At 39.7% G+C, this 22,286-nt stretch overlaps 1 protein-coding gene across 19 annotated transcripts in view; it reads left to right on the top strand.

Moving 5' to 3' along the window:
• Positions 1-22,286, top strand: part of CPLANE1 (ciliogenesis and planar polarity effector complex subunit 1) — a 180,200-nt gene that overhangs the window by 98,196 nt on the left and 59,718 nt on the right. For 18 of the 19 annotated variants that reach the window (XM_073343777.2, XM_078852755.1, XM_073343783.2 and 15 more), the window contains 9 exons: positions 1,635-2,571; positions 5,008-5,171; positions 6,541-6,692; positions 6,824-6,906; positions 9,615-9,697; positions 15,854-15,922; positions 16,447-16,630; positions 17,302-17,598; positions 17,789-18,565. In XM_073343777.2, the coding sequence (XP_073199878.2) occupies positions 1,635-2,571; positions 5,008-5,171; positions 6,541-6,692; positions 6,824-6,906; positions 9,615-9,697; positions 15,854-15,922; positions 16,447-16,630; positions 17,302-17,598; positions 17,789-18,565 (2,746 nt within the window). The remainder of the gene's footprint in view (positions 1-1,634; positions 2,572-5,007; positions 5,172-6,540; positions 6,693-6,823; positions 6,907-9,614; positions 9,698-15,853; positions 15,923-16,446; positions 16,631-17,301; positions 17,599-17,788; positions 18,566-22,286) is intronic. The other variant, XM_073343779.2, reaches the window with a different exon arrangement.

The raw sequence follows: 22,286 nt of genomic DNA, 5'->3' as shown, positions 1-22,286 counted from the left end.
AAGGATGATAGGTCACCCTATTTCCACACAAAGACTGTCCAAGTGGGTTTCGGGTTGTATTTTAACATGCTATGAGACGGAGGGAAAACAACCACCTCAGAGAGTGTCAGCACACTCCACTAGGGCTCAGTCTACATCTATAGCCCTACGTTGAGGTCCATGGGTTTCAGACCGTGGTCCAATGGGCTTTTAGGAGCCAGTATGTTCCAACCCACCACTCAAGTGACCTAAGTCACTATAATTTGAAGCTTAACTTCAGTTGAGTATTTCAGTCCTGGGATCTGATTTGGCAAAACTCCAAGGGTTCTTATTGGTTCTCTGTTTCTATTTAAACCAATCAGAGGAACAGGAAGTTGTCTGTGCAGCTGGGTTTTTCTCTGCTTAAGACTGCCTCTGCTGCACTACCTTCTGCCTGACTCTGACCTGGCCTGCTTCTTGACCCTGACTCCCAGTCTCTGCCCTCTGATCTCCTGGTTACCTTACTCTGCCTGACTTCTGACTCTTGGTTTCCCCCTTGGGCTCTCAGATTCCCTTCTCCTGTTATCCACACCTGGCCTGCCTCCTGATTCCCGACCCCCGCTCCAACCACTATGTCAGACTGCCCACAACCCGGTCACGACACTTTATTGAAAAATATGCCCATCTGCAGGACTGCAGCTTGTCCTCTGTTCACGTGTTCATCAAGCATTACACCATCTTACCTACTTCCAGTGTTTGCCAATGTGTTTGCGGCTCAAGGATTGGACCCTTCAGTTACCATACAAAAATAAAAACCTGTGGAAGAGATCATCTTCGACCCTGAGGGATCACTGCCGCTGGGTGATTCATCTGCTGTCCTCCTTCCCCTCTGTGTGGCGGTGGGTTCATGTGTCCCTGTATGCCCTCACAGAGGAGCATAAGGAGCTGCTTTGCGCAGTCATGGGCCTGTGAACACTGCTTTGTAGTCTCTGGTCAAGTGTGCATGAGCACAGGCATGTCCTACAGTGGAGTACCCATAGCTACAAAATATCTCAAAGAACTCAAGTTACTGTACAGGTATGTAACCTCTGCTTTTTGGACTCCCACATCAGTTTCTGTCACTATTCATGATCCCTGTCATCTAACTGTTCATCATCCATCAGTCCCTCATCCCCGCTGTATCCTCCCTCCATAAATACTTAATCCTCTATTATGTCCTTTGTTATTCCTGTGACCTTATCCCCTCTGCACAATGTCTTATTTCCCCTTATACTCCCATTCTCTCACCCTAAAAATGTAATAATTATTCTGTATAATTTACCAAAGTAACCATACATTCTTAAAGTTACTCCGATCCTCCTACCCTACCATTTATTTTTTCATGTTTTCTGTTCTTAGATTGTAAATTATTATTAGCAATAAAAGTTACTGTGATACTTCTAAGTTAATATTGGTTTGTGAATTATGACTACTACATTTTGTCTATTTTGCCACCTTTACATTGCATTAATGTGAATTTTTGCAATTAATTTCCTATTTTTATTTAACAAAAGAGAGAAGAAATTAAGAGAACTGTTGCATTAACATACTTTATTGAATTTAATTTTTTTTTTTAAAGAAAGTATTAGAGTTAGCCTTCTGATTTTTTTCTGTTTTCATGTTTTGCTGTATTGTAGGGAGACACGGCCTCACACAGAAGAACAAACTGGTAGTAAGAAAACTGCATATAAGATAAAATATCTTAACTGGAAAGCAAAACATAAAGAACAAAGTAAAGTTTTGCCAAATCAACATACTTTGCCTGTGGTAGGTGCATGGGAATTTGAACGTGATGATGATGAATATGTTAAGTTCTTAGATCTCTTTTTGAGTTACATGCTTGAAAGAGACTTTAACTGCAGTGATCCTGGGATTCCTTTTCTGACCAGCTTTTCTGAACTCCTTAGAGAACATGAACTACACTCTCTCCTTTTTGATGTGCATACAACACTGAAACGTCGACAGGGCAGAACTAGTAGCCAGAATGTGTTTAGAGCTGGTTGCTGCTATGCTGTTACTCTTGCATCTTGTGATTCCAAACCAGCTTCCTTGTGTAATGAAAAGAAAAAATATTTGGAAAACCAAATGTCTGTTTCAGTTCTACAACCAGCAGACTCCTTGCTGTGTGACTCAGTGAATGGAGTAAAAAAATACATGGGAAAGAAAGGTTTATTTGGTCTAAACCACCTGTCAGTTTACAGAGCACAAGAAAACAAGCAAGAAATAACTATTACACCCATAACCCAGACCTTGTCTGACCATGCTTGCTCTAGTCTACAAACTTCAGTGACCTGTAAATATACGTACAAAACAATTCATGTGAATGATGTTATACCAAGAGAGGAACTTTGTCTAGAACTGAAGAATAAATTTAGCAATATTGCAAGACTGCTTGAATGGATGATCAGATGGTCTGATAGGAGATTGCTATATGACACCAACAAAATAGAGTCATTTCAAGAGAGCCGCCCAATGATGCATGTGAAAACATCAGCAGCTGCTATACTTACATCATTATGGCTTCTAGGACGACCCTATTGTGATGAATCACAAGCTAGGATCACTAGTTTTAAGGTAAGGGGATTGAATAAGTATTTAATAGAGAGAGCTAGGATTGTAATTAATTAAACTTAAAATATTATGCATTTGTGTATTTTAATTCCTTTTTACATGCATGAATTTAAAAGTAGATATTTTAAAATGCAGTATATAATTTAACTTTTTCCCATGCCTTTTAAAAAAATATTCATCTAATATAGACACTAATCCTGCAAGTTGTTCCATACACATGGACCCCAGGCATCTGTGCAGAACCCTATTTAAATAAGTGGAGCTCCAAGTAGCAGCAGTGGTTTGCAGGATCATGGGCTTAATTTTGACTGGGTATTTATTTATTTGGTTGGTTTTTTTGGCTGTTGAAAAATAATTCTCTACAGACATAGGAAAAAAGGACATTAAAATATTCAAATGTTGCACACCATTCTGTCACCTAAACACAGGTTTTTTGTTTTGGTTTGGTTTTTTTGCTTAAGAGTATTTTAAACATGCTCAAAATATTAAGGATGTTAATTCATGTTCAGTGTCACATAAGTAGTCAGCACCTTGCAAAAATGGGTGCACAATGAGCAGAGCTGTGAATATCGTAAAACAAATAGGAAAAAAGTGTGAGTAATTTCCATTACTTGGGAAGATTGACAGCAATTTTAGATAACTGAAATCCATGTTAAAGATTTCATATGTGTGTTTCTGTAATTTCCTAAATTACAGCAGGAATGCCTGTAACTTGTACATATTACCTTCTAAAACCATAACAAGACAGAGGGGACCAGAATCCTAGGGGATAGCGAATTGACTCATAGGAAAGCACTAAATACCATATGTTCGACACCTTGTTGAGGAACACATTTTAGATAAATGTTGACAACCAGGTTATATTTTATCTCAGTGAAAAGATTTGCCATGTCAAAGTGACTAGTAATAGCAAAAAACAGCATCGCATAGTCTTTAAAGCAACAGAATTACTGAACACAATGTAAATGCTTGAGACTTTTACCTTCTAGCTGCATTCCAGGTAAAGATTAGAATACTGAGTATCAACCTCTCTATAAGGAGTTGCTAGGAAGAGATAAACATTCCAAGAGTGCTGGAGTTCTTTCTGTGAGGTATTTTTATGGGTGAGAGGACTTGCGTTGTAGATATAGCTCTATCGTCTGTTGTGAGATCTATGTAATTTATCTAGATACTATTGTATTTGAGTAGACGCTTGAAAATTTTGGCTTTAAGTGTCCAGTTTTGGTCGTGTTTGAAGAAATGTATAAGGTTGAAAAGAGTACAGCAGAGAGCAACAAGAGAAAAGGCTCATATGAGGAGAGACTTGAAATTAGGCTTATTTAGCTTTGAAAGAGAGGATTAAGATTTGACATATTTAAACTGGCTAAGTGCTATTATAAAGTTAATTTTGCATTTCTGCATGATGTTACTGGATAGGTGAGAACCAGACATTCTAGGTTTAAAATAAAAGGAAATATATATAAGAATAATTTGATGTAATTGTAAATGGTAAATAGGTACAGTGAACTCTTGTTCCCAAACTCTTTCACAGTGAGTCAAGTGTGAACATTTTTAAGCAAAGTTGAATGTCTGTGGAATTTAACAAATAACAAGATTAAGGGTGAATTAGTTGTTTTTGAAGTTAGGAGTAACTAGGGTGACCAGATGTCCCATTTTTAAAGGGACTTTTTCTTATAAAGGCGCCTATTACCCCTCACCCCCTCTCCCATTTTTTCACAGTTGCTATCTGGTAACCCTGGGAATAACTGAATCACATTTTGGATTTATGAGGATTTTTTTTCTTTTTGTTGAGCTTTCTTTCCCCTTCTAGATAAAGTAGATTGTTTTGTTTGTGTAGTCTCTTCTCCTCTGACACAAATGGTGTATAATGCACAGATGACTAAGGTATCACCAGAATGTTCCAGACACCAGAGATGTTTCTGAATGCTTCTGGTTATACACAATATTGAAACTGTTTTTTCTACCTCTGACATTATTTCTAGTAATAACTAACCATTTGAATTTAGCACTGATTTTATTTCTGATGCACAAAACCAAATGTATTTTTCTGCCCATTCAGTTGTATGTAGTATGAAACAATTTTTAATTATTACATACTATTAATGATAGTGACTATATAATAACTATAGTGACCATATATTGACTATTTAATGGTCCCATACTGTTTTGCACAGAATTCTTTGCCTCATTCAGTGCACAGGTTGGATGTGAAAGGATGCAAAACTCAGATTGCACAGGCAACCATAAATCGGGCTTTTTTTTAACTGTGTGAAATCCGTAATACCTTCAGCCTGTAAAATTTACATCTGGAGAAAAGGATGTGTAGTTAAGCAGAAATGCAATACATACATCTGAAGTAGGAGAGAGATTCTTACAATTCAGGTGTTGTTTTTAACTAGAAAGACTTCTGAATGTGTGTTTTGGGTTTTGTTTTATTAGAGTCCAGATTATCAATACCTAATGAACTCTGCATCCCTACCAGAAACTAGATCCAAGATACAGAAAGAAAGCAGTATGGATACAGGCTGTTCTCCATCAACAGAAACGCTACACGCTGTCCAGGATGTAAATGCTTACGATGAAGTTTGTGAAAATGTTTTAGGGTAATATTTTAACTAGAACACTCAAGTTGATGTAATTGCTCAGCTAAGCGGGAAACATTGGCATGCTACATACAAATCGTATCTTCTTGATTTACAGCCAAATTCTGCTTTTTTTCTGCAAATTCTGCTCATATATATTCATAATTGTTTAAGGCAATTGGAGTTGTAGGCAGGTTGCAAGGGAGTGTAGTGGGAGATGCTCTTATGGAGCAAAATTTCATCCTTATTTGTTAATTATAGTCTTTACTCAGCAGAGATTTCTATGCAGATATAAATAAATAATTCCACTGAAATATAACTGAACTTGTTCTTTTTTATAATGTTCTAATATGTATCAGTTTTGTAACCAGATCCTTTCACATTCCATTGTGCAGTTTACACATTACTATTTGTTTTTGCTGTCTATATCTATTATTTGTGTTGATGTACTTCTGTCTGGACATATTCCATTTGACAGGCTGTACCATATAATTAATTTTGAGGAAGCTCAAAACTACCTCAAAATATATACAGAACAATGAATATTCCTCATTTTTTGTTTATAAAAAATCCAAACAAAAAATATTAGACTTGAACATTTGTTCTCATCAGAGATATGGGCAGGAATTTAAATTTGACCGCTTTTGGAGGGGCACATTAAAAACATCATATGAGGACACCCTCGCTATAACAAACCTCTGGGGATCAGAGCCATTTGGCTGTTATAGCCAAGGTTTTGTTATAGCAAAAGAGAGGGGGCCACAGCTTCTCTGGGCCCAGGGCTGTTGGGGGTGGGGACACACAGCTCCTCTGAGACTAGAGGAGTTCTGTGCCGTGGCCCCGGGTGCGGAAGGCGCTGTTAGCTCCCACCACCACTCTAGGCTCACAGGAGCTCTGTGACCTTGCTGATTATTGGGTGGGCCCATGCCCATGCTTGGGCTCCCCCCTACCTTGTGCATGTCCTTGGTTTGCATGACTGGAGCCAAGGTTGTGTCGTACTTTTGTTATAAACCTTGATTTTCAGAGATTTAGAACTTGACTGTGTAAATTTACACCAATCTGGAATTTGGCATTTATGATCATAGCAAAACTGCATACTTTTACTAAATTATAAAAAGAATAGTTCATGTAAAAATCTCACCAATGTATAGGAAATATCAGATAGTTTTAATGATTTGTGTGCACTTCAATACACAAACTCAAAGATAGAAAAAAATGGATGATACTTACTGGTCAAACTAACAAAAAAACCCAATTGTTATAGGTAAAATAAGCACAACTTATTAAATAATGAATGCATACAGCATATAGCCTCCCTATATACTTATGTCATACATAAATGCATTATTCACTTATTTTTTGTAATTTGATCTGTTATACTAATTTACAGAATATCTACAAAAACAAAACATTCTGAAAAGAATGAAATGAATGAGAGTTATTCTGTAACTCACAGTACTGAAGAAGGAGTAATAGGTTTTGATGAAGAAGAAGTGGGAGCATTCCTGAAGAAGGAAATAGATGCAACTTCAGAAACTGAAGGTTTGCTCCTTTAGCAAAAATATTCTTTTTTTTATACCATATCCCTTTATCTTAATAAAGTTGTCAGCCATGTAGTTTACTGATTGTATGTACTTTATTTTCTTTATGAATTACATCCCTTTATTTCATAGAGCTCTTTGAAGAACCATTTGGAGTTCCAAAAAGCCCCAGTATTTCTGTCAGCATTAAACCTGTACAACAACAAAAAGAGGAGGCAAGTTACTCTCTCAGATGAATGAAACAATTACTTTTAAATATTATATTCAAAATGCATTATTCCCTGTTATATATAATGGGGGGGGCCTTAAAGTACTCAGTGTTCACCAGACTGCTCCCCTTAAGTCAATGGTACAATGCCCATTGATTTTAACAATAGTAAAGTTAGGCCAACACTGCACTTTTGAAAATCTTACCCAATGCTTATAAAAAGAACTATGGGGGGGAGGGGTGGGGGGTGATTCTGGTTTAACATGCTGCTTGTACTGAATACTGTCTATTTTTACATTTAGCTCTTTGACTAACAGTAATCTAGTATTTCTCTTCATTATAATGCAAAGTAATGCACATTGGAAAACATAATCTCAACTACACATCTAAATTATGGGGTCTAAAGTAGCTGTTACCACTCAAGAAAGAGATCCTAGAGTCATCATGGATAGTTCTCTGAAAACATCTGCTCAAGTGCAGTGACAATCAAAAAAGCTGAGAAAGTTAGGAACCATTAGGAAAGGGATAAAAAATAAAGCAGAAATTATCATAATGCCACTGTGTAAATCCATGTTATGCCCATACTTTAAATACTGCGTACAATTCTGATGGCCCCATCTCAGAAAAGATGAATTGGAAAAAGTACAGAGAAAAGCAACAAAAATTATTAGGGGTATGGAGCAGCTTCCTTATGAGAAGAGATTAAAAAAAATTGGGAGTATTCATTTTAGAAGAGACAACTAAAGGGGACTATGGTAGAGGCCTATAAAAGCATGACTGATGTGGAGAAAGTAAATAAGGAAATGTTATTTACCCCTCCATATAACACGAGAACCAGGCGTCACCCAATGAAATTAATAGGCAGCAGGTTTAAAACAAAAATAATGAACTACTACTTCTCTCAATGCACAGTCACCTCAAACTCATTTCCAGGAGATGTGAAAGCCAAAGGTGCAACTGGATTCAAAAACTAATTGGATAAATTCATGGAGGATAGGTCTATCAATGGCTATTAGTCAGGATGGCTAGGGGCACATGCTCTGAGTGTCCCTAAGCCTCTGACTGCCAGAAACCAGGACTGGACAACAGAGGATGAATTACTCAATAATTGCCCTGTTGTTTTCATTTCCTCTGAAGCATCTGGCACCAGTCACTGTTGGAAGACAGATTACTGGTTTAGACAGACTATTGGTCTGACCCAGTATGACCATTCTTATGTTCTTATAATACATGATGTTGTCTTTTAAGTAGCCAGAGCGATTATGTAATGACTTCAAATCAGTTTTATTCAGTTTACAAGTACACAGATATGTTTCTTACTTCCACTTTGAAAATTTAACGTGGGATCTGTAAATAAGCTCTATTTTTTTTCTGGCTCATGTATCACCTAAATTCGCTGTAAGCTGCATGGCTGCACAGCAGCCTATTTTGCGCCACGCAGGTGTTTAGGGAACCCGTCCCAACCTAGCCCAGTCCCCAACCTGCCGCGGCTGGGGTGGCGTGGCCTTCTGCTGGCCCCAACTCCGCTGCAGCCCGGCTCTGCTGTGGCAGCCAGGGTGTGGCCCAGCTGAGTGTGGCCCCAGTTGCGGTCCAGCCTGGTTGCAGATGCGGCCAGGGCGGTGGAGCACAGACCTAGGTGCGGCGCGGGCGCAGACCCAGACCCAGCCTTGGCTTGGGCACCCCTCAGGGACCAGGGAAGGGGCACCTATCCTGCAGCCCCAGCCCTGGAGCTGCCGTGGGGGGAGAGAGCTGAGGGGTGGAGGGGGGGTGAAGTCCTCTCTCCCTGCCATAGCCCCGGAGCACCCTCCTGCCCCCAGATCGCTCATACCCAGAGCCCACACCCCCAGCTGGAGCCCTCAAACCTCTGCACCCCAAATCTCTGCCCCAGCCCTGAGCCCGCTCCCACACTCCAAACCCCTCAGCCCCACCCCCACCACATTAATTTTGTTATGTGCACCAATATGAAACTGATGTGTCACATATCACCTCCATATTGGTGCATATAACAAAATTCATTCCGCGCATGGGTGGGAAAAATTAGAGGGAACACTGATCACCACCAGTATCAAAGATTCAGTACTAGGAAATTGGTCAAGAATTCTTTTGCTGATGTGTGAATCAGAATAGAATCTGGTTGACCTTCATGTAGCACTTTAGAACCAATGCAACGAACAGGATTAAAAATATGTACTATTGTCCTCAATTCTGCCATGTGGCTTACTAGGGTTGGACCCTTGTGCCTGGTGCAAAATCCTGGGCTTTGCTACTCCTGGAAATAATTATTCATAGGGTCAGTCCTTTTAACTTGTAATCATTTTGTTGGTTTATTTTTTGTTTTTTTGCTTGTTTGTAATTGTTTTGTTTCCATGCTACCAAGGGGAATAGTAATAGGTGGATGCCTGATTAGCAAGGTGATACTGCTGCACAGGCCTGATTCTATGGCAATCTAGTGAACTGAATTTTAGAAATGGTTGAAAACTCATGATAGGTATGATTAAATTTAGTTAAAGAAGTCATTAGGACACCACCTTGCATTTTCTATAGTTCTGTAGCTATGCAAAAACTAGGATGTTTGGATTATTACAAAAAATAATCTGAATTTGACCACATGGATGATTAATCAGAAACCGTCTAGGATTTTCATAATAATCTATTTAGGCAGAAGTATGCTGAAGCAAATATATACATATTCATATGCATCTTTTTAAATTGCAGCATATCTCCACTCTAGATATAGAATTTCCATGGGAAGAACCCATGATGGAAAAGTTAGAAGAAAAAAAAGCCAAACAAAATGGGTAAGAGAAATTGATATCATTAGCATTTCAAAAGAATTAGTTTATTACTACCTTGTTAAATTTATAAAGAGAGAGTATTATTCTTAATTAAAAAAAGATTTGTTCTTGGTCATAACAACATACTTATAGTTTGAAGCTAAATTCCAGCCTCCCTTCCATTTCTGGTGCGTGCTAGTGTATTATTGCAGGGTTGGCCATGAGAAGCTTGGTATCTACAACTGAGTGTTTATCTTAAGAACAAAGCAAATGTGTTCTTCAGTAATTGAAGAATACAATCAAGTCGCTTCAATACATTATTTCAGGATTTTTACAGAGAACCCCCATTTCCTTATATTAATTAAAAACATTTTTAAAGTTGTTGAAGCATTTGTCTTTTCAATGAAAAACCATATAAAGAATTACAGGAACTCTGCATAGACCATCTCTTGAGTGTCTCTCGTGGTCTTATGTTTGAATTGATAACTTATGTGGCTTACTTGTGTGATTCAATTGTGAGTTTCTCAAAGAAAGATATTTGTATTTTTCTGCATGTTTTTTTTTTTAAATGTCACGTTCGCTGTCTGGAATCTGGATCCCCAACTGCTGGTCTGATATTTTTCTTGATGATTGGAGGAGAGCAGCTCAACTCCTTTCAAACTGGCAAACTTGTACCAGTCACTCCCTCCAATCTGTTTCCCTGTTTGAGACTACTTCCTTTATCATTAATTATTTAAAATCTTCACCTGGATTTCAAGAAATCCAGACAATGTCTTACCAGTTACGATGGCATGTGAACTGAATCAAACTAGCTAGGGACATAAAGAGTAACAAGCACATTCTACAAACACATTAGAAGCCAGAGGAAGGCCAAGAACAGAGTAGGCCCATTACGCAATGATGGGAGAAAGAAAATAAGAGAAAATGTGGAAATGGCAGAGGTGCTGAATGACTTCTTTGTTTCGATTTTCACCAAGAAGGTTGGTGGCGATTGGACACCTAACATAGTGAATGCTAGCGAAAATGAGGTAGGATCAGAGTCTAAAATAGGGAAAAAGAAGTAAAAAATTACTTAGACAAAGTTAGATGTCTTCAAATCACCAGGGCCTGATAAAATGCATCCTAGAATACTCAAGGAGCTGACTGAGGAGATACCCAAGCCATTAGCAATTATCTTTGAAAAGTCATGGAAGACTGAAGACGTTCCAGAAGACTGGAAAAGGGAAAATATAGTTCCCATCTATAAAAAGAGAAATAAGGACAACCTGGGAAATGACAGACCAGTCAGCTTAACTTCTGTACCCAGAAAGATAATGGAGCAAATAATTAAGCAATCAATTTGCAAACACTGAGAAGATAATGAGGTGATAAGTAACCGTCAGCGTGGATTTGTCAAGAACAAATTGTGTCAAACCAACCTGATAGCTTTCTTTGACAGGGTAACAAGCTTTGTCGATGGGGGGAAGCAGTAGATGTGGTATATCTTGACTTTAGTAACGCTTTTGATACTGTCTCGCATGACCTTCTCATAAACAAACTAGGGAAATACAACCTAGATGGAGATACTATAAGGTGGGTGCATAACTGGTTGGAAAATTGTTCCCAGAGAGTAATCATCAGTGGTTCACAGGCATGCTGGAAGGGCATAACGCGTGGGGTCCCGCAGAGATTGGTTCTGGGTCTGGTTCTGGTTCTGTTCAATACCTTCATTAATAATAGAATCATAGAAGATTAGGTTGGAAGAGACCTCAGGAGGTCATCTAGTCCAACCCCCTGCTCAAAGCTGGACCACTCCAACTAAATCATCCCAGACAGGACTTTGTCAAGCCGGGCCTTAAAAACCTTTTAAGGGTGGAGATTCCACCCCCTCCCTGGGTAAGCCATTGTAGTGCTTCACCACTCTCCTAGTGAAATAGTTGTTCCTAATATCCACCCTAGACCTCCCCCACTGCAACTTGAGACCTTTCCTCTTTGTTCTATCATCTGTCACCTCTGAGAACAGCCAAGCTCCATCCTCTTTGGAACCCCCCTTCAGGTAATTGAAGGCTGCTATCAAATCTCCTCTCACTCTTCTCTTCTGCAGACTAAATAAGCCCAGTTCCCTCAGCCTCTCCTCGTAAATCATGTGCCCCAACTGCCTGATCATTTTTGTTGCCCTCCACTGGACTCTCTCCAATTAGTCTACATCTTTTCTGTAGTGGGGACCCAAAACTGGATGCACCAGTGCCGAATAAAGGGGAATAATCACTTCCCTTGATCTGCTGGCAATGCTGCTACTAATGCAGCCCAGTATGCCTTTAGCCTTCTTGGCAACAAGGGTAGACTGCTGACTCATATCCAGCTTCTCATCCACTGTAATCCCCAGGTCCTTTTCTACAGAACTGCTGCTTAGCCAGTCAGCCCCCAGCTTGTGGCAGTGCATGGGATTCTTCCATCCTAAGTGCAGAACTCTGGACTTGTCCTTGTTGAACCTCATCAGATTTCTTTAGGCCCAATCCTCCAATTTGTCTAGGTCACTCTGGACCCTATCCTTACCCTCCAGCGTATCTACCTCTCCCCCCAGTTCAGTGTCATCTGCGAACTTGCGGAGGGTGCAATTCGTCCCATCCTCCAGATCATTAATGAAGATGTTAAACAAAACCGGACCCAGGTCTGACCCCTGGGGTACTCTGCTTGATACCGGCTGCCAACTAGACATTGAGCCGTTGATCACTACCCATTGAGCCCAACAATCTAGCCAGCTTTCTATCCACCTTATAGTCCATTCATCCAATCCATACTTTTTTAACTTGCTGTGATGAATATTGTGGGAGACCGTATCAAAAGCTTTGCTAAAGTCAAGATATATCATGTCCACCGCTTTCCCCATATCCACAGAGCTAGTTATCTCATCATAGAAGGCAATCAGGTTGGTCAGGCATGAATTGCCCTTGGTGAATCCATGTTGACTGTTCCTGATCACCTTGCTGTCTTCCAAGTGTTTCAAAATGGTTTCTTTGAGGACCTGCTCCATGATTTTTCCAGGGACTGAGGTGAGACTGACGGGTCTGTAGTTCTCTGGGTTCTCCTTCTTCCCTTTTTTAAAGATGGGCACTATATTTGCCTTTTTCCAATCACTCGGGACCTTCCCCCGAGCGCCATAAGTTTTCAAAGATAATGGCCAATGGCTCTGCTATCACATCAGCCAACTCCCTCAGCACCCTTGGATGCATTAGATCTGGACCCATGGACTTGTGCATGTCCAGCTTTTCTAAATAGTCTTTAACCTGTTCTTTCACCACTGAGGGCTGCTCACCTCCTCCCCATACTGTGCTGCCCAGGACAGCAGTGTGGGAGCTGCCCTTGTCTGTGAAGACTGAGGCAAAAAAATCATTGAGTACTTCAGCTTTTTCCACATCATCTGTCACTAGGTTGCCTCCCCCATTCATTAAGGGTCCCACATTTTCCCTGACCTTTTTCTTGTTGCTAACAAACCTATAGAAGCCCTTCTTGTTACCCTTCACATCCCTTGCTAGCTGCAACTCCAGTTGTGTTTTGGCCTTCCTGATTACACCCCGCATGCTCGAACCATATTTTTGTACTCCTTCCTAGTCATCTGTCCAAGTTTCCACTTCTTGTAAGCTTCCTTTTTGTGTTTAAGCTCACCGAAGATTTCACTGTTAAGCCAAGCTGGTTGCCTGCTATATTTGTTGATCTTTCTCCACATCGGGATGGCTTGTTCCTGCACCCTCAATAAGGCTTCTTTAAAATACAGCCAGCTTTCCTGGACTCCTTTTCCCCTCATATTAGCCTCCCAGAGGATCCTGCCCATCAGTTCCCTGAGAGAGTCAAAATCTGCTTTTCTGAAGTCCAGGGTCTGTATTTTGCTACTCTCCTTTCTTCGTTTTGTGAGGATCCTGAACTCAACCATTTCGTGGTCACTGCTGCCTTGGTTGCGACCCACTTGCTACTTCCCCTACCAATTCTTCCCTGTTTGTAAGCAGGAGGTCAAGAGGAGACTGGCCCCTGGTTGGTTCCTCCAGTAGTTGCACCAGGAAGTTGTCCCCAACACTCTCCAAAAACTTCCTGGATTGTCTGTGCACTACTGTATTGCTCTTCCAGCAGATGTCAGGGTGATTGAAGTCCCCCATTAGAACCAGGGCCTGTGCTCTGGAAACTTCAGTTAATTGTCTGAAGAAATCCTCGTTTACCTCATCCTCCTGGTCCGGTGGTCTATAGCACACGTCCACCTTGACATCACCCTTGTTGCTCTCCCTTATAAACATAACCCAAAGACTCTCAACAGGCTTTTCTCCAGTTTCATACTGGAGCTCTGAGCAATCATACCACTCTCTTACATCAATGATTTAGATAATGGCATAGAGAGTATACTTATAAAGTTTGTGGATGATACCAAGCTGGGAGGGGTTGCAAGTGCTTTGGAGGATAGGATTAAAAATAAAAATGATCTGGACAAACTGAAGAAATGGTCTGAAGTAAATAGGATGAAATTTAAAGACAAATGCAAAGTTCTCCACTTAGGAAGGAATAATCAATTGCACACATATAAAGTGGGAATGGACTGCCTAGAAAGGAGTACTGCAGAAAGGGATCTGGGGGTCATAGTGGATCACAAGCTAATTATGTGTCAACAGAGTCACACTCTTGCAAAAGAAGGCAAACATCATTCTGGGATCTATTAGCAGGAGTATTGTAAGCAAGACATGAGAAGTAATTCTTCCACTCTACTCCGCACTGATTAGCCTCAGCTGGAGTATTGTGTTCAGTTCTGGTTGCCACATTTCAGGAAAGATGTGGACAAATTGGAGACAGTCCAGAGTAGAGCAACAAAAATGATTAAAGGTGTAGAAAACATGACCTATGAGGGAAGATTGAAAAAATTGGGTTTGTTTAGTTTTGAGAAGAGAAGACTGAGAGGGGACTTAAGTTTTCAAGTACATAAAAGATTGTTTCAAGGAGGAGAGAGAGAAATTACTGTTCTTAACTTCTGAGGATAGGACAAGAAGTTATGGGCTTAAATTGCAGCAAGGGCAGTTTAGGTTGGACAGTAGGAAGAACTTCCTAACTGTCAGAGTGGCTAAGCACTGGAATAAATTTCCTAGGGAGGTTGTGGAATCTCCATCATTGGAGATTTTTAAGAGCAGTTTGGACAAACATCTGTCAGGGATGGTCTAGATCAGTGGTTCTTCCCTGGGGGTGCGAGACATGCCAGGTTTTTTTAGAAGGTAAATCATCGGAAACACAAATTAAGCACAGGGACGTAAGTACAACTTCTTTGTTTCATCAAACCTATGTATTTATTAACATTATAGACTTTTTTAATGATTACCATAATATACAAACAAAAATATATCTCGGTTTAAAGAACTGACCTACTTCAACAATTTTTGATAAGAACATATTTTGAGAACCAAAGGGGTGCCAGCTGCAGTAAAGGTTAAGAACCACTGGTCAAGATAATACTTAGTCCTGCCTTGAGTGCAGGGGACTGGACTAGATGACCTCTTGAGTTCCCTTCCAGTTCTATGATTCTATGTAATTATATTGTAATAATACTAGATTATATATATATATAGATAGATAGATAAAACGTCCTCAATATGTGTACAGTTTGTTGTAGTCTTTAAAATCTACATAGCTTTATAAAGTCTTCATTAGTATTTCATTACCATTTTAAGGCAGTATAATTTTTCCTTTTTGTAAAATAGGGCATATAAAAACTATCCTCAGGAGTTGCTGCGTGACATTAACTTTTCCTTTTAGAAATGCACATTTCAATCATGTTCACAGTGTCCCTTAAATGTGGGATTTTAAGGATTTTCACATTTAAGGATTTTCCTTTGTTTTGCCAAGTCAAATCAGTCCTCAGCCTTTCTGTTGCCTAGTATTTTGTGTGAATAATCAAAATCTATTCAACCATGTTGTTTGTCAGTTACTGATTGCTATGGAGACCAAGCATAAACAATCAACAATTGTGTACTCAGCTGCAGTGTTATACAGTGATAGAAGGTACTCAATTCAGTATGTCTTGGATTAAATTTACATGCATATTAGGTAAACAAGCTTGTATTTTACATACAAAATCTTTCAAAAATGTTCCATATAACTAAAAAAACAATATGCAACATATTAAAGGTTGAAACATTTATAATAAACTTATATTTTTGTCTTTCTTTACAGTATGGCTGAGGCTGTTTCCAGCACCATTCCTCATTCATTCTGTTTAGAAATGAATGCAGATGCTCCTACGTAAGAGAAACTGTAATGCATTATGTAGTAAATTATGGATTATTCCTATTAAATCTGCAGTCTTAATATTCTGTTCAGTGTTTCTTTGCAGTAAATGTATAATGTTTGCGTTTACTGTACATTGTGGTATAAGACCTACAGCCACACCACTTTGTGCTGCGATCCTGTGAGATCACAGAATCTAAGCAGGTCTGGCCAGAAATCTACTACCCATTAGAGAGGGGAAAAAATGGTTCTAATTTTAAAAAATGTGTCTTTTTTACTTTTTTCCTCCAGAAAATTGATTTTGTTTTAAAAAAAAAAAAAAAAATTCAAATTTCCAGAGGGGATGAATGCACACTGAAAACCTAAAACAAAGTGTCTCTTATTTTTGCTAATGGGTATCATTTTTCATTTTAACGTACCAGTTGTAAAGTTTTGATACATTTACTTCACTCTGATTCTCATCATCAGGTTCAGTGTTCAGAATCCATATCTTTTGGAAAGTGTCTAAAAATTACTATTTTTATTCCCAATACTTCAAGTAACATAGAGATTTGTGCATGTGATGATCAACCTTCTTTCACTGGTGTATCAAGTGTTCCCTATAATCGTCCGGTGTGTTCAAAGAAGCAAGAGGTCCAGGATGGAGAGCAGATATCAGAGCCATTGAACGTTTCAGAAGCTGTCAGACAGATGCTCCAAGATGAAATGTTTAAATTAGTTCAGGTAAGAATCTCTCATTATTAAAAATAATGAAACACAGATTAAACTGTTCAATTTTAAAAAAACAAGCAATATGAAAAATGATTGCTTTCAAGGTTATTCTATGATGCTTTTATGCAAATTTCTGGGTTAAAGGTAACTGAAGGTAGAAACCAATTATTTTAGGCATAATTCATGACCTTTTGACTTCTTAATCAGAAGGTTTGTGAATTTGAGGAGCAGTACAGTTTGAACAATTATATTTTTAGGAGGACTAACTGTTAACATTCTCTTAATGTCCTTTATTCATATAAATTAGGGGACATTATGAACAAACAGTAACTGTATAGTTAAAATGTTAATGAGTTAATGCTGGTACATTTGAAACTATTCCATCCTGGTATTATTCAGGTTTAGATTTCTTTGCTTTGAAATAAAGAATGCAAAGGACTATACGTTGTTGTAGGATAACATTATTATTTCACATAGCGTATTGTATCACGAAAGAAATATCGATTTAGTGTACTTGTTGTTGAGACATTGGGATGTTGTTTCTGTTGCTATCTATTTTAATAGGATTATCTATAAATTTTAGGATAATCTATAGGTCTGTAAAAAGTTTTAACTAAGGATTTTGGCCAAGACCCATTTAAGCAACTTTTATAATGTTAGCTTTATTTTTGTTTACATTCTAGCTGCAGCAAGTCAACTTTCTGAACTTAATGCAAATGGTGGGATCATCCTTTGCCAGCTTGCCAAATATGCAGCATCTTCTGCAGCAGTCTCAGGCTATTCAGTTGGGAGGAAGCCAGGCTTCACACACTGTAAGAGGCAGTGGTGCTGACACATCCCTGCCTGTACAGTCTGCAGACATTTCTCCTGAGACTCAGCTGCCCACTAAAGAAAATGCTGGAAAGTCTAATAAGAAGAGCAGCTCTCCTTCTCAGGAAAGAAATATCCTAAATGATCAAAGCAGCAAAGAAAGTATACATGTAGGTAAAACCAAGCATTACTTTTTAAGAAAAAGCATATCAGATGTTATTCCATTTGAAAAATTAGAGAACTTTCTTGTAGTAATTGCATTAGACAGAATTACCAAGTAATAGAGACTACATTTAGTAACGATTTATTGTGATCTTATACATAATTTAAAGTACTATTGTGTGTTCTTTTTTCATTTAGAATCATCCTGATGTGAATATTTCTTTAAGCCTATCAGAGAGCCAGTCCAATGGAACAGAATTTATTCCAGCATCTCAGGACTTGCTTCCTTCAGCTCCAGCCACAGCACTTCATCTGTTATCTCATTCCCTAGATATCCAGAAGACACCCAAACTTATCCCAGTTGCAAAAACCTTAAATTATGAAAATGGCTTTCCTTTGCTTAAACTTGAATCTGATCATTTAAAACCACTCAATTTATATCCATTAAAAGTTTCACAAGCTTTCATCGGGTCACTCCCCCAACCAAGGGTAGTTTGGGATCCATCTAATTCTTTACAGAACCCTCCGCTGTCATGTATGCTAGGAGACAAGACTATTTCAATGACACACTTGAATTTGAATAAATACGATCCTGAAATGATGAGGCAAGTATATGAGGAAAAGAAGAGGTGGGCAGAAGCTGAAAGCAAGAGGCCTCCTAAACTACTTAATCTGGATCAATATGAAGGAGAGCAAAATTTTGCACCTCTGCAGCACCTTCCTACAAATGTGAGTGCAGAGAAGCCACGGAGTGCTCAGCATGCTTCCTTCTATGGAACTTACCAGCATTCAGCTGGAATTCCTTTACTGCACCTGCAGCTTGACCCAGTACCTAGATTTCCACCAATTATAAGACCACCAGTCCCTGGTTCTTTAATACCCGTTAGACCTATAACTGAGGAGACCAACTGCAGAGACACATTACAGCACACAGGAATACCGATTCTTCACACTAATTTACCTCCAAAAAACAAGGTAATGGATTTTAGGAATATATTTTTCTATGTTGCAATTAAATAAGCATATTTCCTGTTGCATAGCTTCAGTCCTCATTAATGGGATAATGCCCTCACCTGTGTAATTTGGAGGAGGTCCAGCATTGTTGCTTGAGGCACCAGCACTAAGCCATGCCTTCAGGTCAGGCCACCAGATTTTCTGTCTCCAGCAGAGGAACAAGTTGGTGGTTTGGTTTCTCCCCATCATTTTGTTTTATAACTTTAATTTTTATTCATTTTCATATGGTAAAGACTTATAATCTTTCCTCCTCCTCCCCGCAAACCCCCCCGTCCCCGTCCCCGGATCAGGTTATTTGATAGCATGTTTGTTTCAACCACTTGGACCCGCCACTGCAGTGCCTCCTCTCCAGGATTTCTCTGCCCCCACTCTGGGATGGTGGAGCTGTTCTGCAAACAGTGAGCTAAAGTGTTGCCTGTGTGAGGCAGTATTTACAGGCTCTACAGAGGGTGAATTACAGCCAGCTCTCACAGTGAAGGGACAGAGTGTTGGACCGGCATGTTGAATCCCTTCTTCCCCAAAGAGCCTTAACTCCATTACAGAAAAGCTCAGGAGCATCTGAACATTTCAGGGAGAAAGTATAAGGATGAGAAGGATCCTATCCAGTCAGCTTGGGGTAAGACACACAACAGACTCAGGTTGGAGGGGGAAGATTTTCTGACTACTCTCTGGATACTGAAGGGGGTCCTCAGCTCCATAGGGGAAAAAAAGTAGGGCTTCTAAAGACCTCTGCTTCCTCTCACTGTAAATTTGGAGGTTGTCATGATGCTCAGGAGTGAGTTATGCAAACCCCAGAGACTTGGTCCCAAAAATGCAAAAGCAAGCATCATATTTGCAAGGCAGCAGTTCATAACACCTCCATATAAGGGAGCGTTTGCTAGAGCCATTCTCCTATGCAGAGGCTCTCACAGTGCTCTGTAACACTGTGCTCTGCCCCTTGCCCTATGATGTGTCACTCCAGGCATGTAGAGAACCTGTCTATTCTGTGAAGCACTTCCTCAGGCTACAGTTAATGGGAATTGGGTCTATCTGGCATACAGCCCAAGGACCCTGACTCTAAGGAAAGGGGCTCAGATTTCAAGCACCAACAGAATGTGATTTGTGCCTTCTACATGTCAGCAATAAATCCTTGCCCTGTCAAAGAAAAGGGCTCAGGATTATGAAAGAGTCTCTCTCCACTCCACTCTTGCTCCACAGACTGGCTCTATATTAAAGCATAAGGAGCACTTCAGGCAGTCTGTGACCAGATCAGAGTCACATGAGGATTCCACTCCCCATGAATGGTACCAAGCTGGGAGAGGAAGTGCTTGGAGAACAGTATTAGAATTGAAAATGATCTTGACAAACTAGAGAAATTGTCAGAAATAAATAGGACAAAATTCAATAAGGACAAATGCAAAGTACTTAGGAAGGAATACTCAATTGCACAAATACAAAAATGGGGAAATGTCTGCCTAGGAAGGAGTATTGCAGAAAAGGATCTCAGGGTTATAGTGGATCACAAAACTAAATATGAGTCAACAATGTAATAGTTTTGCAAAAAAAAATCTAATTCCAGAATGTGTTACCAGAGTGTTGTAAGCAAGACACGAGAAGTAATCACTCTACTCAGCACTGATAAAGCCTCAGTTAGAGTACTGTGTCCAGTTCTGGGCACCACACTTTGGGAAAGATGTGAACAAATTGGAGAAAATCCAGAGTGCAACAAAAATTATTCAAGATCTAGAAAACACGACCTATGAGGAAGTATTGATTACAGCACACTATGGAATGTTAGTGTGTGGTAGCAGGGTCCACATAGCCTGTTAGTCCAAAGCAGGCTAGAGCACTGCAGATTTACACCCTAGTTTACTGCACAGTTACTCTTGTTGTTGACATATCCTTATAAAAAAGCCAGTCGGTGCCCTATCCAGAGAAACAGATCTATTTATACATGGACAAATGCAGGAAAGAATTCATATCCACCAGTTCAAAATCAATAATATTTTTCGAACTTAATGCGGAGACTTGCTCACCCAGGGGTCAAAACAAGCATGGCTTTGGTTACCGTTTTATTATGGTAAAGATTTGCCAAGAGCCAAAAATTCATTGCATCAGTAATTTCCTGGCAATGATCATCTATAGGTCTCTATCTCCAGTGGTTTGCTGGTGCCTTGTTTGGATTGCTGGTGCCATGACCGGCTTAATTTCCTGGATAGGTTTATTAAAATGCACCTGCAGAAATGTCTTCTGAGGATACAGAATCATGAACCCAATACAATGCAAAATGATTTGTTATTCTCAGGTTATATCTGAATGTGCCTTTGTTGGCAGTTATGTACAAACAACATGCAGAAAGCTGACCCAATTTTCACTCCAGATCCTTGTATACACACTATGAATGCAAGCCTCACAGGGTGGTAGAGTTTGCGGACAATACAAAATTACTCAAGACAGTTAGGTCCAAAGCTGACTGCAACAAGTTACAAAGGGATCTCACAAGACTGTGTGACTGGGCAACAAAATGTCAGATGAAATTCAGTGTTGATAACTGCAAAGTAATGCACATTGGAAAACATAATCCCAACTATATATATATAAAATGATGAGTGGTAACAGATAATTTGGAACCCAAGAAGGAGATTTTGGAGTCACCGTGAATAGTTCTCTAAAAATCTGGTTAGTCTGCAGCGGCAGCCAAAATGCTAGCATTGTTAGGAACCATTAGGAAAGGGATAGACAATAAGACAGAAAATATTGCTTCTATATAAATCCATGGTACACCCACATCTTGAATACTACATGTAGTTCCGGTGGCCCCATCTCAGAAAAGATGTATTATAATTGGAAAAAGTACACAGAAAGGCAAACTAATGTGTTGGGATATGGATCAGTTTGCGTAGGATGAGAGATTAAGAAGACTGGGATTGTTCATCTAAGAAAAAAAAACAGTTAAGAGGGGATATGATGGAGGCAACCTAGTGACAGAGGATGTGGAAAAAGCTAATGTACTCAATGCTTTTTTTGCCTCTGTCTTCACAAACAAGGTCAGCTCCCAGACTACTGCACTGGGCAGCACAGCATGGGGAGGAGGTGACCAGCCCTCTGTGGAGAAAGAAGTGGTTCGGGACTATTTAGAAAAGCTGGACGAGCACAAGTCCATGGGGCCGGATGCGCTGCATCAGAGAGTGCTAAAGGAGTTGGCGGATGTGATTGCAGAGCTATTGGCCATTATCTTTGAAAACTCATGGTGATCAGGGGAGGTCCTGGACGACTGGAAAAAGGCTAATGTAATGCCCATCTTTAAAAAAGGGAAGGAGGAGGATCCAGGGAACTATAGGCTAGTCAGCCTCACCTCAGTCCCTGGAAAAATCATGGAGCAGGTTCTCAAGCAATCAGTTCTGAAGCACTTAGACGAGAGGAAAGTGATCAGGAACAATCAGCATGGATTCACCAAGTGCAAGTCATGCCTGACTAATCTAATTGCCTTCTGTGACAAGATAACTGGCTCTGTGGATGAGGGGAAAGCAGTGGACGTGTTAGTCCTTGACTTCAGCAAAGCTTTTGATAAGGTCTCCTACAGTATTCTTGCCAGCAAGTTAAAGAAGTATGGACTGGATGAATGGACTATAAGGTGGATAGAAAGCTGGCTAGATCGTTGGGCTCAACGGGTAGTGATCAATGGCTCCATGTCTAGTTGGCA

Source organism: Lepidochelys kempii, chromosome 5 (assembly GCF_965140285.1).
Source record: "Lepidochelys kempii isolate rLepKem1 chromosome 5, rLepKem1.hap1, whole genome shotgun sequence".
NCBI lineage: Eukaryota > Metazoa > Chordata > Testudines > Cheloniidae > Lepidochelys > Lepidochelys kempii.
The sequence above is the reverse complement of the archived record's forward strand: the minus strand, read 5'-3'. Positions and strand labels throughout refer to the sequence as shown.